The 18,024-nt window shown below is 36.8% G+C and overlaps 1 protein-coding gene across 1 annotated transcript; it reads right to left on the bottom strand.

Annotated features, from left to right (window-relative positions):
- Positions 1-13,636: 13,636 nt before the first annotated feature.
- On the bottom strand, positions 13,637-14,923 carry LOC120777429 (lysosomal aspartic protease-like). The gene is made up of 2 exons (XM_040108736.1): positions 14,883-14,923; positions 13,637-14,817 (listed from the first exon to the last, which is right to left on the bottom strand). The coding sequence occupies exon 2, from the start codon at positions 14,811-14,813 to the stop codon at positions 13,689-13,691; it is 1,125 nt and encodes a 374-aa protein (XP_039964670.1). The 5' UTR covers positions 14,814-14,817; positions 14,883-14,923; the 3' UTR covers positions 13,637-13,688.
- Positions 14,924-18,024: the final 3,101 nt, after the last annotated feature.

The following is an 18,024-nucleotide window of genomic DNA, read 5'->3' as shown; positions in this document are numbered from 1 at the left end:
TTCCGAGAAAACAAGTTGTGTTATTTTTATTATGAAAACAGTGAAAGGGAAAAATTTAATTTTGAGCATTAAGAATGAAATCGATTTTCGATTAACTGCTACTTTGAAAAACAGTTTCGGCTTGTTCCTAGTGGTTTACCATATGTACATATATGAGTAATACTTCAAAGATTGTGGCAGTAATGCCTTTCACTACTAAATATTCATTATTTGACAGCAAAAATGCAAAAACTCCTTGTTGTATATAAATAAAACCATTATAAAAAATTAATTTAGTTAAGCCTTCGTCTTCTGAAGAATTTAAAAAGCACGTTTGCGTTTTCAGTTTGAAGTTAGTATTGTCTTATAGCCATTATATCTAATGCTCAGATAAATTTAAACACGCAGAACTGACTTTTGAAAGGGAACACATACGATTAGCGATTAAAAGAAACACAAGAAAAAAGGTTAGCGCCCTTCACAGTTGTATTTTTTATAGCTTTCAAGGTGAAAAAACTCTTTATTCTAACTTCGATCGCTCAATTTATATGACAGCTTTATGCTATAGTACGACGATAACGGAGATTCCAACAACTCAGCGGCTTCTGGGGGAAAACAAAGTGTGACCTATAATAAGATCGATATCTGCAAAACTGATAACAAGTTCCCGTATATACTGACGGTGCCACTGAAGAAACAATATTTGCGAACCACCACAATAATAGAAGTTTGCCTGCTTAGTTTTTCAGTTTTAAGAATACTTCGATTGCAGCAGCAGGGTATTCTTATTTCACTTGAAATTCGAATAATTTTAGAATTTTATTTTCAATAATTCATTTCGTACTTCAATTTGCTTTAGCCTTTGCAACTTATTATAAAACTGAGGTCAATATAAAGACGAGATTGTAGTGAACTTATAGTGTCTGCTGAGGAACAATTGGATTCACTTAGAATATTCAATTCATTTAATTTTTTTATTGCACAACAACACTTTTTCGTTTATTGTTTTTAAGTTTTATTTTTTTCATTTTCAATTTAAATAAGTTGTTTTTTAGTTGCTTTTCAATGTTCCAATATTTTATTGCACAAAAAATTTCACAAAAAAAATAAATATTCTGAACTATGAGAAAGTATGAAAAGTAAATAAATACTCTGAAATATAAAAACACGCATTTAAAATAAAATAATGTAAAATAAATAAATTTGCACATCAATTTGAACTTCAAAACTCAAAGTTGCAAATATATGATGACAATTTCGTTGGAGCTTAAAACTGCTAAAATATTTTTTTGCTATTTTTTATATTTTTTTATTTTATATATCATCCTTATTACATTGAAATTTTTGTTTTTTTATTTTTTTTTAATTCTTTTTTATTTCACGTATATTCTTATTATATTAAAGTTGTTGCTTTTTATTTTTTTTTATTTAATTTTTTTTTTCATATATGTACATATATGCTTTTATTAAAATTAAAACTTTGTATTTTTATATTTTTTATGTCTAAAATACAAACAGATTTTTTGAAAGCATTTTTTATTGACTTATACTTTTTATATATTAAATTTGTTTTTACTAAAGTTTTTACGTTGACCAGTCTTACTTGAAAAGTTAGTTAGTTAAAAAAATTTTTTTTTAATTAAAATTTATTCCCAAAGTTTTACACCCAAAAGCAATTCTTTCATCTACTCGAAAACACAACATATTACTTTTTCAATTTATAATTATTTTTAAGTTAATTCTTATATATATGTATATATATATATTTTTTTATTTTATACTTTTTTATGTGAAAGTTTTTTTTTTGTGCAAACAATATAGATTACTCAAACAAATACTTATTGATTTATATTTTAAATATTTATTGATTTATAGTTTCTTTAACTAATAATTTTACTTTAGCCAAACTTAATTGAAATATGCCAAAAAATAATTTTCACCAATTTTTATTTTAATTAGAAATGTTATGTTTTGAAATTTAATACAAAAAACCCACAATTCTTTTCATATAAATATAAACAATATCCCTTTTAGAATTGTTTTATTAGTTTCCGATTTATATAATTTCTTTATTGAAATTTTTTTATGAGAAAGTACTTTTTCTCAAATTTTTTTATTAATTTATATTTTCTTTTTCTATAAATAATAAGTTTACTTTGGCCAGTCTTATACAAATTTACAAAAAAAAAAAACATATTTTTTATTTAATTTTAAAAATTAAAATATTTTAAATAAAAAATATTTAATTTTTTTCATCTGAATGCAAACATTTTTCAATTTAGAATTATTCTATTCGATCCCACTAAATATATATGAAATATAATTTTTTCTTTCCTAAGAAAATTTCTTAAAATTTATTTGAAAAAAAAAACTAACAACTTTAACCTCTATTACTGTATTTAGTGTTATACGTTTTTTTTTATTTAATTTTTTTAAGACCAAATAAAAATCTTAAATAAATTTTCATTTTATCGAATATTTCTTAATTAATTTTTTTAATATGATAATTTAGTATTTTTTTAAATTTATCCTATTTAAGGCTAAATAAAGATTTGAAACCATTTTTATCATATTTGAATTTTTCTTAATTATATCTTAATAAGGGGTAATTAAGGATCGTACTGTTTTTAAATTTTTTTGGAATAAATTTCAGATAATAAATTACCATTTTTTTATTTAATTTTCTTGAAATTTTTCGTTTTTAAGCATTTCATTTTTATCATAATTTCTTAAATCGAAATAATCGTCGCAAATAATATTTTTTTATTTTATTTTTTTTTTTTATTTCGTTTAATTTTTTAATTTTTATTTTATCTTTTTCTATCACAAATTATAATTTTTATCTTTTAAAATATTGAATGGGAAATCTGTAATCCCGTTTTAGTCTACTGTCTAAGTCACCTTGAAAATTAAAAAAAAATTAAACTTATTCATAAAGTAGTAATTTTGAAAAAAAATCTAATTTGCAAAAATTAATATAAATTTGTAATATATAATTAGATTTCTTGTCATACCAGTAGAGAAACTGCACCGCAGACAATCAATTTAAACAACTCTTTACAAATAAATAGTCACTTTCACTGCGCTTTTCACTTAATTTTATTCCCACAAAGTGCACTTTTTTGAAAATATTGAAATGGCAACTTTAACAACTCCACAATTCACCAACTTCAGCTTTAAATTTTCCTTTGACCTTCATTCTCGAAAAACTTCAGGAACTCCACACACTGAGCACACACATACATGCATATACATATTATATATATATATATATATATCTATATATACATATAAAGTATATAGTATATACATATATATATAAATTTATCTATGTTGACTCTGCGTTGCACAGCGCTGCTTTTCCAACTTTGTCCAATAGCTGCAGGCAGCAATTCACCGTTCTTTATGACCCAACACTTAGTCACTTGCCCGAAGAAACGAAAAATACTAATATATATATAAATTTCTCTATGTGAGGATAAGCGGAGCACTCCTTCAGGCAAGCCTTTTGCTAACACACCTTTAAAGCAATCGCACACAGCTACAACACACTAACACCACTGCAGCAGCACTAAAGTTTCAAAGTATAATTATACATTTTGCAAAAAGCGCGTATCACCAACACCTGCGCAACACCACCACCACCACTAGCACCGACACTAACACCAATACTAACGCATTGACAGGTACACTGCTGCCTGCTGTTGCCACAGGAACACACACATATGGCTGTGTGTGTATGTACAATTTGTCTCCACTGTTCGCAGTTCTGGCTGAGTTCACTTTCCGCGTTCAGCGACTTATCCTCGCAACGGCTCGACTCGAACTGTGCCAGTGATTGCGAAATGTCGGTTCAGGCTGTAAGCCTGCCTGAAACACCGCACACCTACACACTCACACACAAACACACATATATATGTATATGGGCGCTCTCACCAATCGCCTTGCCAGGCACGGGCCGTCCGCCCGTCTTCGTCCACCGCTAAATGCTTAGCGCCACACTACGGTTTCGTGCGGACTCCTGTTTTCGACATTCGTTCGCTGCTTGTTTTGCTTGCCATTCCCACGTAGAACGCACACTCGCTTACTCACCGCACAAGGCGTTCGGCTCGCATTTTGTTCGGTTCGTTTGGTCTCACGGCAAAAGTCCTGTTGCTCCTGTATTTACTCCGTTTACTGCTCCGCCACAACCACCTGCCCCCCGGTCGAAAATCAACAGCCATCAAATACTAATATATTCCAAGGAAGTACATTGTTGTTGCCAATGTTTGTATTGTTGTTCGCGTGTGTGTGACACGCACACATTGACAGAGAAGCAACAGTCGATTTTCTGGCTGTCCCGGACAAACTGCCGATTGGGAGCGAACGACAAAAAATATACTTATTAACTCTCGCGCGAAGAGAAATTGTGTGTTTATTGAGTTTGAAAAACACTTCTCTTGAGCTTTGGCACTTTCTCTTAAAAGTATACAATCAACAGTTTGAAAATTCACAACGATTTGGTTAGACTAATTAGAAGTAGTAACATTCTAGACAAAAATATATTCGCGGCTCGAACCTTTCAGCTTTGTTAAATATACCTTAAGGTTATATAAACCTCGATATCTAGCTTTTGCAAAAAATATTAATTTCGCTTACAGCTTCGCAAATACAAACGATTTCTTAATAGAACTTAATTCCCATCGTTCAGTTTGTATGGGATCCGATATCGGCCGATGGCTTAAGCACTGACTGAGTAGCTCGCTTGTATACAAATAGTCGCACAGAGAGACACACAGAAAGACGGAACTAAGTCGACTGAAATCATTATGCTGATGACTTGTACATATGTATATACATATGTATATCTATATATGGTCTCCGATATTATTTTTTAGGTTTCGCAAACTGCGTGGTACTGAATCAGCGCATCTACACTCTTTAGCTGATATCAAAGTAATTACTATAGTGAAGGAGAGACTTACTGTTATAAACCAGATTTTTATTTCTAAATAGTGTATAATAGTCTCTAGCGACCGAAAGTAGTTTATCGCACCCACCCTCCCTTTGTATTGAGCGATAGCTTTCTTGTGCCTTTCTCATGCAGATAACAATTCACGCGGTCTTTTGAGATGCCCACTGTTTCAATCTTCAATGTACACTAAGACACTTCCGCTATCCTTCTTGGTAACAGGTCAACTGAAAGGTCCCTGGCCTGACACATACCATAGATAGCGCTACTAGATAGAAATTCATGGTGAAATGAGCACGGGAAACGTTGAACGCAGTGGACGCCCAAAAGAGGTTGTTACCGACGAAAACAGCAAAAAAAAGTCCATAAAATAATTTTGGATGACCGTAAAATGAATGAAATCAACTAAATGTGTACATTACATATATTATTCACGAGTATTTGGGTATGGGAAAGCTCCGTGTAAAGTGTGTGCTGCGCGAGCTCACTTTGGACCAAAAATATCAACAGGTTGTTGATTCGGTGCAGTGTTTGGAGATGTTCAAGCCTAATACCTGTCAGCCCAAAGGTTTGCTTCGATATGTGTAAATATATGAAACATGGCACCAATATTTCACTCCGAAGTGCAATCGCCAGTCATGCGAGTGGACTGCACACGAAGAATCCGCTGCAATGCGTGCAAAAACGTAATAGTCGGCTGGCAAGGTTATAGTTTCTGTATTTTGGGATAATTTTTATTGACTTCCTTCAAAACTGAAGGATCATCAACAATAGCAATTCCATGAATAGCGTTTTTGAACCATTTGAATGACGAAATCGTAGAAAAAAGGCCGCACTTGAAGAAGAAAAAACTACTGTTGTTGTTTGAGCAATTCAAAGGCTTTCGCATCCCACTATTTTCATCACACTTTTTGCCGATGTTATAGCCCATACACCGTATATACTCAATAAGCAAAAATTCCCATGACAACGTTTTCATGTCCTGCTTTCTTCTTTCCTCTACAAAAATCCGATCCTCAGAACAGACATTCAGCTGGATCTTAAGCTAAAATGACCTTGAAAAACGTTGAAAACTTGCTGAGATAGCTCAATTCTAATTGAAATTCATCATAGGGTTCGATTTAGAAAGAAATTTCGCAGAATTGGAAAATCTCAAAGCAATTTTTGAGTTTTACGTAGGTTGCTATATATATTTCTGGCCTAATAATGTAAATAGGCATATTTATCAACGAAAATGTTTATTTTTTTTTGTTTTTTTTTTGTTTTTTATTTTTATTTTTTTTTGTCGATTGCTGTTTTGTTTCGGGCTCATACGCATAGATCCATGATTCGTCACCTGTGACGATCTTATAAACGTCTTTTGAAGCATTTCTTTACACCAATCCACACGAGCCTTTTTTGGAGCGATTGTCAAATTGTGCGGGATCCAACGAGAACAAACCTTTTTCATGGCCAGGTGTTCATGCAATATCGAATGTATGCTGGTGAGAGAAATGCATAGGCATGCCTCTATCTGAAGGTATGTTACATGACTGTCTTGCATTATCAGTTCACGTACGGCATCGATGTTTTCTGGCACAACGGCTGTTTTCGGACGACCTTCACGGAATTCGTCTTTGAGCGAGCGTCGGCCACGATTGAATTCGTTGTACCAGTTTTTCACAGTGCTATAGGATGGTGCTTCATAGCCATACAAAGACTTGTCTTGTCGTGATAATCCACGTCGAAAGTTGTGAAAAATGATCGCACGAAAATGTTCACGAGTTAATTCCATTTTTTGGCTGAGATGAATTTTTTAATTTCTTATAAATAAAACAATTCACGATTAAATGACAAAACGTTCTGAGTGATGTTATGCTAGAAAATGTCAAACTTTCCAATGGAAATGTCAGATTGCACTTGGCAACACTTAGTATTGCCCTAGGCCAGAATATATATAGCAGCCCTCGTAATAGATATCTAGACATTCTTTCGAACACAATATCACAAATAAATTAGCTCATATGATAGTATAAATCATAGAGGCCTACTTATTCCTAGGTTTTGCATTTAGAGAATTTAGAAAAGTAAAGTGAGCCCAAGAATCATATGCGAAGCTTGTTTGGTATTTCCACGCCACCTTACGGTATAAACCCAACACAAGCATTTACTTTCAAACGACTCTCTTCGATTTAAGCCTTCAACCGGGAAACCGATTGAGAGCAAATTTGCGAGAGCGCTGGCAAAATGCGCAACAGGGGCATTAAAGTCGTGTGTATGTGCACCAGAACATATAGATAAAAACAACAAAGTTCAAATACAACAAAAAAATAGTAAAGCACAACAACAACTTAACAATGCGAAGAGAGTCCACAACAAACATAAGAGCATTTGGCTATGCGTTGTGGAAAATGAGTGCAAACGCCGCGGAGAGTTTCATTCATGGACACAACGCGTTTCAGGGTGTGCGCGCCTAAAAGCATGCTGCAGCTGCTGCGTAAAATGAAAACAATAACAACTCACACACGTACACACACCCAGTTTTCGATATTCAACTGGTTGGTGTACGCCTGTGAGGTGATGTGGCTGCTACGTTTTTTGTTGCCGCCACCCAACCAACCCGCTCCGCAAGCGCCACCATCAGCCCTACGTGTGTTGGCAATGAAATAACAGTCAAGCGTAACATTGTAACCTCCAAACGTTTTGATGTGGGTGGCCGTGAAGGGCTCACAACTGCGTGGCGAAGCACGATTCAAGCGACTTATGTAGATTGTGAGTGCCTACGTGTGTGTGTGTGCCTTCGCTCAGTGGTCTGGGTGAATTCTTCAAGTTGTTGCTTCGTGTGTTTTTGCTGTCTTGATTGTAGCTAAGTATTTCTTGTGTGTTTTCGCGATGTGTCTGCCACCCAACAGCCACTGGAAGTCGACATGGCAAGCAACAGGAGAAACTGGAAAACTTGGCCAAGGCAAAAAAGAAAAAAATATTATAAGAAAATAAAGGAGCAGTATGGAGAGGGGGAGAGCGAATACTAAGATGTTTGGGAAAGCAAGCAGAAGTATATACATGGTATTTTATTTTCCAAACTGTTTGTTTGTGTTTCTGTCTTCGTATTCACAAAATGTGGAATTCAGAAGAAAAATATAACTGCGGCTTTGATATTTTTAGTGCTAATATGTGTCGAAAATTCAATAAAGGAAACTTCTACAATTTTTAATCTATAATAATTATATAATCTCAAAAGCAGTTCGATAAGCGCTTAGCAAAAAAATTTAAAAATTTCACCAAATAGTTTGGCTTTAGCTCAATACACTTCACACCGCTTTGCTCTACTCTTTTGCAATGTCTTCTAGAGATTCAGAGAAGATATCCTTGGCGACGATAATATCTTCATTGGACTCTAATTTCTAATTTCGACTAATTCGACTTTGGTGCATTATTAGAGTGGAAGAGCATTTCCTCTATCATAAGAGACAACTAAAATCCAATATGCACTATTTTGTTGTTGGCCTCGAAATTTCCACATAGCATTCATATAATACTATAATACTCAGCTTGAATTGATATTATAAACATGGAATGAGTTTTCTTCGAATAAAAAAAAAACATTAGAAGTTGAAGCGACAAATGTCACCAGTCATTGGGTTGAAGGGGACTCAACTAGTAGTTGCAAAAGCTATAAGGTCCGACCGAAGACTTATATCTGGTACCACGGGGAGCAGTTAGCCCTTGGAGCTCGCTCCAATCTAATCAATGGGTTTGGCTCTTTGGAAAGATTCGTGGTGGCTGTGGTTTAAACCTAAAGGCAGGTAGAATTGAAAATTCAGTTCAGTGTAAAGTCGCCCTGCGGCCGGATGCCGGATACAAAGCACGGCACAAGTTTTAGCTCGGCTTCGAACCCGATCAAGGTGGAAAATATTTCCTTCTTCCTGATCAATTAGTACCCAATAATACATGCTTAACTTCTGTTGTCCCAAACATACAGTAGAACCATTCCACACTCTTCCCTTATCCAAGTAATCGATTCACGTCACATCTCGCAAATTCTAGAAAAAGAATGTGAAAACTTTTTTGGTCGATATGAGCGTCTTTGCTTTCTTTGAAGCAGTAAAGGTGAAGTCATACTTGCATGAAGTAATGAGTCTTAGCTCTCTCACCCAACTTCATTGGCGAGGTGGTCGTGAACATTCATCAACCGTGCGATGCGCTTGATGGCTTCAATTCTTGCACGAGTTGAATATCATAAGTCCGCTAATCAATACCCTTCCGAAAAATCTTCCATAAAGTGGATGGAAACACCTCCAATTGTTGCGCCCGTTGGCGGATGGACTCATGCGAGTCTTTTTCAATAGCCTACTCTTCAGCAGCTGCAATGGTGGATGTATCCATTGGAGTCTTCTTCAATACCCTGCACATCAGCAGCAATGACACCTTTAGTAAGCACAATATAGCGAGTCTGAGGAAGCGTCTTATCCACTGAGGGTGCAAAACAATTCTTCGAATTACTGACTGCGCTGGACGATTATATCAACAGAATATTGGACGCAACACCGGATGCGTCACTCGTTATGTCGAAGCAAATCTTTTCATTATTAAATATCAAGCCAAGCTGAGTTTCAATCAGTGCACCGCTGCCAAAACGGCAACTCCGAAACAACCGGATACATTCAAAAGCAAAAACAGAAAGTGGGTGCCATATGAGTCGGAACCAATAAACAACAAGACATCAATTTGAAGAGATCGATTACCGAAAAATGTCTGAAATTCGCCACTAAACACGTGAAAATATTTGTCTTTCATGGCAACAGTCAGTCTCATGTTGCAAGACGAGTTAAAAACTATTTGGAAAACAGCGGCTGGAAGGTTTTTCCTCACTCACTTTACAGCCCAGACTTGGCACCTGCTGACCACAATTCTCTTCAGACTTCGCAGGTCATATCAGAACATCATGCCTGCGAAGTTCTGAATATGCTAACATGCATACACTACGTGGCAAGATTTTTGGTAACTGCCAGTTACGCGTCCTCTATTGGTAGCCAAATCTATTCTATAAACGAAGTGACGCTTAAAATAAAATCAATAGTGCGGATTTCGTAAGACTTTATTTTAAGTAACCCCAACTCATTGAGAAGCGAATTCTATTTTCTAAATTTCCATTTGTCCCCTTTTAGTCTTATTAATCCCTAAAACCCACAAATCTAGCCAACATTAATAAGCTTAAAGCGCCACTTGTCAACAGGTGTTCCGACAGACATTCGCTTCCAACCAACACAACTTCACTTAGGCACACACGCGCCAAGAATAATAAAACGACGAGCAAGTGCTCGCGCACTCAACAGCAGCGATACCGACGCTTCACTGACTTCCACCACCTGAAGCAAGCATCAATCAAATGCAAAAAATAACAAAACCAAAAAAAGAATGCTAACTTTGCTTGCACTGAAGCAATAATACCCTTCAGACATAACTGGAGAATATTCCATACAAGAATAAAGAAGTTTTCCATACCTGATTCTGGACCTGATCTTGAAAAGTCAGTTTGCATGGGAGTTATCGCCGGTCCGGGCTTTTTATAAAGAAAAGGATGTGTGCAAGCTTACCTGTCGGATCAATATCTCAAAAACTAAGGGACTAGTTCACGTATGTATAGACAGGCAGACCGATATGGCTTAAACCGATTCAGCTCGTCGCACTGATCTTTTTTATATATATATAGTACATACATAATAGGGCATCAGACGTTTCCTTCTGTATTTTACAAACTTCATGGCAAACTTAATATACCCTGTTTAGGGTATAATAATGCCATCTCATATTTAGGTGGACTATGGGCGACAGCCAAAATACATCACCTCCTACCTAGCAGTTAGCACAAAACGCACACTCTCACTTGAGGGTGGCTTTGGTATGCAAGAATACATAGCTTTGTTGCCCGGGAGGCCTCCAGTCTGCAGGCGGCTAACTTTCAACACTTATCTGTTTGTTTTTCTCGCGTTTCTTTCGTAGTTATTATCGTATCGTATTTGCGTAGTGGTTCAATGGTCGTCTGCACGCTACAGTTATTTGGAATATTATTTTTTCCAATTTCTTTCAAGTTTCTTTTCATATTATATTTATACATAAGGATTGCACACAGCATCAGAATTTTTTCAACTAACGGTTGTTTATAGCACCTCGCACACCAGTAGATACAGGATCTGTCTGTTCGTCTATACGTGCGAGCCTGAACTTGAGTAAAAATTTTATGCCTAAATGAGATGTGGAATCCTGAATTAAATTGTATTACATATTTACCGATGCTGTCAACATATTCCAGTGCCCACATAACCTCACTAAGTGTCACCAAACTTATATTATTGACCGCGATATGAGCCAGCCCTTAAAGAAATGTTATATTTTTCCTGAAATTGCGTAAAAACGAAGCCCATATCTCTGATGTATAACAGTTAAAATTTGGGCAATGTAATTGTTCATTATCTCACATTTTTGTGGAATTTCGTGCCCCATGAATTATTTATTCAATTTTGACTATATGTTCTCTTAAAACTTTTAAAAGTAGACTCGCCCGGACCACGATCACGCCCGTTTCGATATAATGCCTTTTAAATGACATTAGCCTATTTGACCACAAACGATAGTTGGTTCAAGTTGATGTATTTACTTAAGATTTACCACTCGATAGAAGTCCTCTTCTCTTACTAGAACCCGTAAATAGAAATCTTAAGTTAACCTGAATCCAAAACTAGATATACAGGGTTTGTCCGGAAAGTAATAGGACTGATTTTCTTCCGCCGCGACTGTACATCGGGGCATACGCGTACTGACTGGATTCGGTAGAGGGCGTTCCTAGCTAACGAACGAGCGGCTGTTCAGTTGTCTCCTCTCCAGGAGCACCTGGAAAGGCAGGACAAACATTTTCGCGCGACGTGTTTATGTGAGTGGTGCAAGCCGAAAATGCCGTGTTCTTTAGAACAGAGGTACGCGAATAATTCTGTGTGAAGTTCGGTAAATCTGCGGCAGTGATTTGAGATGATCAAGCAGGCATACCCAGATGTTGTTTTAACCAGGCCTTTTTGGAGGGCCGGGATGAGGTCTATTTTTCTTCTTTCGAGTGGCACAGCCGACGTCTTCTCGCATAAAAAAGAAAAAATGAACAAATACAAAGTGAAAACGATGCTCATTGTCTTTTTTGACATCAAGGGCATCGTCCAACATGAATTTGTTCGTCATCGACAAACCGGCGCTAAGTTTTACGTGGAAGTCCTCAAGAATCTCAAACAAAGGGTCAATCGGGCCTGGCAAGACATCGGCATCCCAACGCATCCGTAGCCGCCCTACAGCCCAGATGTGGCCCCCCCCGGTCTACGGCATCGATGCGTCGAGGCAGAATGAGCCTATTTTGAAAGTTTTTAAAGATATTAACGATTGGTTCAATTCATTTTTTTTAAATCGACTCAGTCCTATTTTCATGACATCCTGATAGTCGGAAAGTATTGTTTCACAAATGTTAACTCGACGCTGCTTGTCGCAAAAATTTAATAATTTTGGAACCAATCTTGCTTTCACTTTTCTTATGCACAAATGCTCTCAAAATGGTTTTCACTGATCTTTCTAATATTCCAACGATGCCAGTAAGACCTTTGACTGTTAATTGTCGATCCTCAAGCACCAATTCCTTTACTTTATAGACCTGTCGATTATCTGTTGATGTTGATGGCCGTCGTAGACGTGGTTTTTCGTTTATAAAATAATAAAAATAAAAAAAGCTACTGCCTCGTCTTTAGGAAACAACTAAAATTAATCCAGCTAGATATAGCTAAAAGACAACTTTTACATTGCTATAAATAATCAGGGTAACGTTTTGTGGAAAACTAAAATTGCGATAACTTCTTTTTCAAATACGCCAAAAGCCTTAATTTTCACACCCGAGATCTCACTCGACCATTACCAAACAAATTGGTTGGGTGACTTTATCTTGATATTTCTATGCTACATTGGGGAACTGGATTGGGATGCACGCTTACTTCCCATACAATATAATTTTAAGTTTCCACATTTGTCGAATTGTCGAAATTGCACTTTAGCTCATAATAACCTCATAACCATAACTCATAACCTTAAGTTTCTGTGACTACCTTATCGAAAAATCAGTAAATCTGTAAGGCATGTTATTGACATTTTGTGTTTGCGAGAAAATGGGCAAAATCGGGTAAATTCTTCCCCTAGCCACCATATGCTCCATGTGACACTGGTACGAACTTTAGCCGGGCTTCGTGGAGTTTATTCGAAATCAGGAAGAATTGAGTCAGCACCATAATTCTGTTGAATTTCGTTAAAAGCTTCCTCATGTCAAAAATACATCGATAAGTTTTACTTCTGGGTGAAAATTTAAGTCCACAATGCTTCATGAGGTAGTCATGCTCTCGACCCAGATGCCCTTGAAAGCTGTAAGGAAATAAATATCATTAATTATCTTCGATATTTTATAGTAACATGAAATAATAAATTTTCCCTTCGTTAGTGAGTTATGAACCCCTTTTCCAACATGTTTTTCCTGTCTCCTTTAAGTTCCTTTAAGTTCTCAGTTCCTCATCCGAATATCAGACCAAAAAATTGCCTTAGAAATTGCTGCTTTCAATATTGAATTTTTGTTTACTAACCTCAATATCATAGTATTTGAATAGGAAGGGATCCAAAATGCACACACATCAAAGACAAAACTTGGAAATATTTACTTCAAACATTTTTATTTAAATTAAAGGTAAACCAAAAGGTCGATAACTTAAGCGACTGGAGCGAAACCGATACGGCTATTGCCCATATCGAATTCGGTGTAGTACATGCCAATAAAGATATCACCCAAGATCCAGAAGTCAGTACCCATGTAGCTGACGGCAGGTGAGCACTCACCATAGTCGTTAAGAATGTATTGTGATGCAGGTACAAGGAAGGTATTATAGCCAATGACGAACTCCATATCTGGCAAGCTGTCTACCAACGAGCAGTCAACGGAGCCATCACCATCGGGATCAACGATGTTCATGAATACGTTGTAGGCATTGTATGGAGCAACAATGAGTGAGGTGCCAGTATCAGCAATGGCTTGGCAACCGGAACTGCACAAGACCTGTCCGTTCATGGTAGCACCATTCAAACTAAATTGCCAATAACCGGGCTGAGAGACGGATACATAGGTGAGACCACCTTGATAGAGGCTGGGATCGGAACCACCCAAAATCATTTGACCACCCTGAGAGGAGGTACCATCACGAGCCAAGTAGAAGGAGAACACATCATTGCTCACCAAACCCTGAGACCAGATGTTGTAGAAAGGTGGCACAACGTCGTCAACGGCAATCGATTGGAAGGCCATACCCAAAATACCATCGAAGTTGGCGTCAACGAAACTGGTACCGGGTTCTTGCATAGCTTCAGCGAACACTTGGTTTTGAATGGTGAGTCCAGCTACACTAACGGTATCCTGCGACAAGAAACCAGTCAAACTGCCAGTACCATAAGCGATGGAGAAGCTTTCACCATTGGCAACATAAGTGCTGGAAGCGCTCGAATCGTATTGATTGTGAGATTGGCAAGCTTCGTTGCTGCTGGGGCAGGTGGATGATGGCACCCACAAGTTGGATGAGCCAGAGTCGAAGAGCACCAAGAACTCCTGTGCCGGTGTACCGATGGTGATCTTGCCATAGTAAGCCATATTCAGGTAATTGTCCAATTGCTCGTCTGCGCTGCGTGGTGTGGCCACATTGTACTTGCCGCGCAAGTAGGCGGTCTCGGTCTTCACAGACTGACGGGTTTGGCGGTAGTTGGGGTTCTTGTAGATGGGTACGCGCACCAAATTGGCCGAGGCCAGTGCGACGCAAATGGTCAGAAATGCAAGGAACTTGAACATTTTGCTGTGTGGAGAGAAAAGATATTTGTTAATATTTGTTTTGAAATCAAATAAATCTGCGTAACTTACTTTCACTTGGTTTTCAATGTCGTATAGCACCTATTGATGAAATACAACTATGCCGAAAATTCTCAGACCATCGCTTTTATAGTCATAGCGCGGCGTCTTATCATGGCACGGTCTCATTATCAACATTGTCAACTGCAGATAATTGGACACTCAAAACTGTAAGTCTATCAATCAAAATATTTTTTGTTTTGGACAAAAGTAAACTTCGCGCACACTTCGCGCAGTTCCATGATTACAGCAGTGCGTCTATTGAATTCGCGAAGCTTATCGGTTTAGAATGAAGTGGCACTGATTTGTCAGCGTTGTATGTCAAATGAGCGGCTCTTGTAGCAAGCTCTCCAACTTTTTTGCTATTTTTTAGTAATTACCTTAGGTTGGAAGCGATAAAGAAAAGGAAAACAAGTTACATATCGGAAGGCCTGCAATTAGAAATGAGGCGTGCGTTAATATTTAACATTGTTGCTGTTGGAAGTCGCCTGATAAGAAAATATCTGCTAATTCATTATTATTATGATAAAATGAGTCGATATTCACTCACCAGGCGCATAGCATAAAGAAGGAGAAATACTGTTTATTTGTGTTTGTGTGTTTGTTTCAATAGTTTTAGGTATAATTATAGGTTTTTTATTTCAATGTTTCAGACTCTTTTGATTAATTACTTACTGAAATAGATAAATAATTTTCACAGAAAGAAGTAAGGAAAGGTCAGGTTCAGGAGTAACCAATCTTTTTTTTACTGCCGCAGTTGACGAAAAATACCTTCAAGAGCTGACAAAAAATGTAGCGAAAGTAAACGGCATTCAGTGTTCGACGAAATCGTGAGTAGATTACAACAAAAATTAGTATTATTATACTCTAGCAACCATTTGCTACAGAGTGTACTGTAACCGTTGTACGTATCATATAAAACTAAGCGATTCCCTTAAAGTATGTATTTCACCTTATGACCCAGTATCTATAATTGACTTTTGACCGAAAATGTCATTTAATGTGTGAGACATACAATTGAAATTCAACAGAACCCATTCTGATAATAATGAAACTGTGTATCAAAAATGGATTGAGTCGTGTCAATACTTCCCTGAGCACCCATATAGCTAATATAAAGATTTTCGTACTTCCAGGTATTATGTTAAATATATCGGCCAATATTTGAGGTATCTCAATTAAAATTACATTAGCGTGTTTTATCTATAAAAATATATATTTGTGCCTAAAATGAATAAAAGTGGTCGAAAACTTGAATTAGCCTCCATAAAACTATCACGATTTTCGGACATCTGGCTGACTTTAGTCCATGCGATTGGTGGTTCTACATATGTGAGGTACATTAATGAATTCCAAGGAACATTTTTTCACATAGAATATGGCATTATAATTGTTAATGGATAAAACGGAGTCGATACTACCTCAACTCCCACACACTACATATTATGATTTTTCGGTTTTCTAACAAACCTTATGCCGAATATGTCAATCAGTTGAATTATATATAGTATATGATAAAATCGCTTCTTACTTGTCATTACTAATTTTTGCTACGCGCTCGCGATATTTATTTCAAACTCAACCTTGCTACCTAAACTGTAGAGCCAAATTAAGTATTGAGTAGTCGTGCTTTCGTAATTAACGCTCGAGAAGCTTAAGTAGAACCGTAAGAAACTGTATACATTTTTTTCTCTGAAAGTCGAAATAGCAAACCAAAATATTGAGAAATTTGCCTGACTTCAAGCACCCATTTCATATGTGGCGTAGATTTTTGTAGTCCGATATACACAACATTGAAAATACTAGGTCGACCACTCGGAAAAACATACATTGCAGTTTTCGTTTGCTTCACTTCGAAAAACAGTGCATTCAGAATTAGTTTCAGACCTATCATCTTAATTATTTATTTTCGCCCTAAAAAGTTTTATTGTCGCTGACGAATGTCGCAGAAGATATTCAGCGACAGGGCAACAAACTTCGTCGACGACAACTGCAAGCTGCGGGGGCTGAAAAAGGCATTTCCTAATTATGGGAAGTAAAGGGACTCGCCGCACCCCACTTCGCCGGATTATGGGAAGCCTCGGTGAACTTCCCAAAAAATCTCCTCATTCGCGGAATCTGCAACGCGCCATTGGCAGTGAAAGACCTGTCAACACAGCTGGCCGAAGTGGAGGCCATTCGCAATTCTGGGCCCTGAGCACCCCTAAGTCAGGATCCCAATGATGGCAAGGCATTGGCCCGTAAAAGATACAATATACTTATCACACATATAATACGAGCTATAGTGAATAAACCTGCTTAGAAAGAATTCTTTACTCTTTACACTTCTTATATATTAGTTACACTCGAACTTTGCCCGTCCTCACTTATTCATAATCATTTTTCAAGAATCAGGTTAAACGACATATTCGGACATATTATCTGTGTAACAACCTGCCTCTTTCGTAAATGTTAGCTGAAATATCACAATATGATAATGACGGCGTTCTCAAGACCAATTGATGTGTTTACTTTACAATACGTAGGTTGCTATATATATTTCTGGCCTAATAATGTAAATAGGCATATTTATCAACGAAAATGTTTTTTTTTTGTTTTTTTTTTTTTGTTTTTGTCGAATGCTGTTTTGTTTCGGGCTCATGCGCATAGATCCATGATTCGTCTCCTGTGACGATCTTATAAACGTCTTTTGAAGTAGCGCGATCGAATTTTTTCAGCATTTCTTTACACCAATCCACATGAGCCTTTTTTTGAGCGATTGTCAAATTGTGCGGGATCCAACGAGAACAAACCTTTTATACGGCCAGGTGTTCATGCAATATCGAATGTAGTATGCTGGTGGGAGAAATGCAAAGGCATGCCTCTATCTGAAGGTATGTTACATGACGGTCTTGCATTATCAGTTCACGTACGGCATCGATGTTTTCTGGCGCAACGGCTGTTTTTGGACGACCTTCACGGAATTCGTCTTTGAGCGAGCGTCGGCCACGATTGAATTCGTTGTACCAGTTTTTCACAGTGCTATGGGATGGTGCTTCATAGCCATACAAAGATTTTAGTTCATCGATGCACTCTTGTCGTGATAATCCATGCAAAAAATGTCAAACTTTCCAATGGAAATGTCAGATTGCACCTGGCAACACTTAGTGTTGCC

Source organism: Bactrocera tryoni, chromosome 5 (genome assembly GCF_016617805.1).
Source record: "Bactrocera tryoni isolate S06 chromosome 5, CSIRO_BtryS06_freeze2, whole genome shotgun sequence".
NCBI classification, from domain to species: Eukaryota; Metazoa; Arthropoda; class Insecta; order Diptera; family Tephritidae; genus Bactrocera; species Bactrocera tryoni.
The sequence above is the reverse complement of the archived record's forward strand: the minus strand, read 5'-3'. Positions and strand labels throughout refer to the sequence as shown.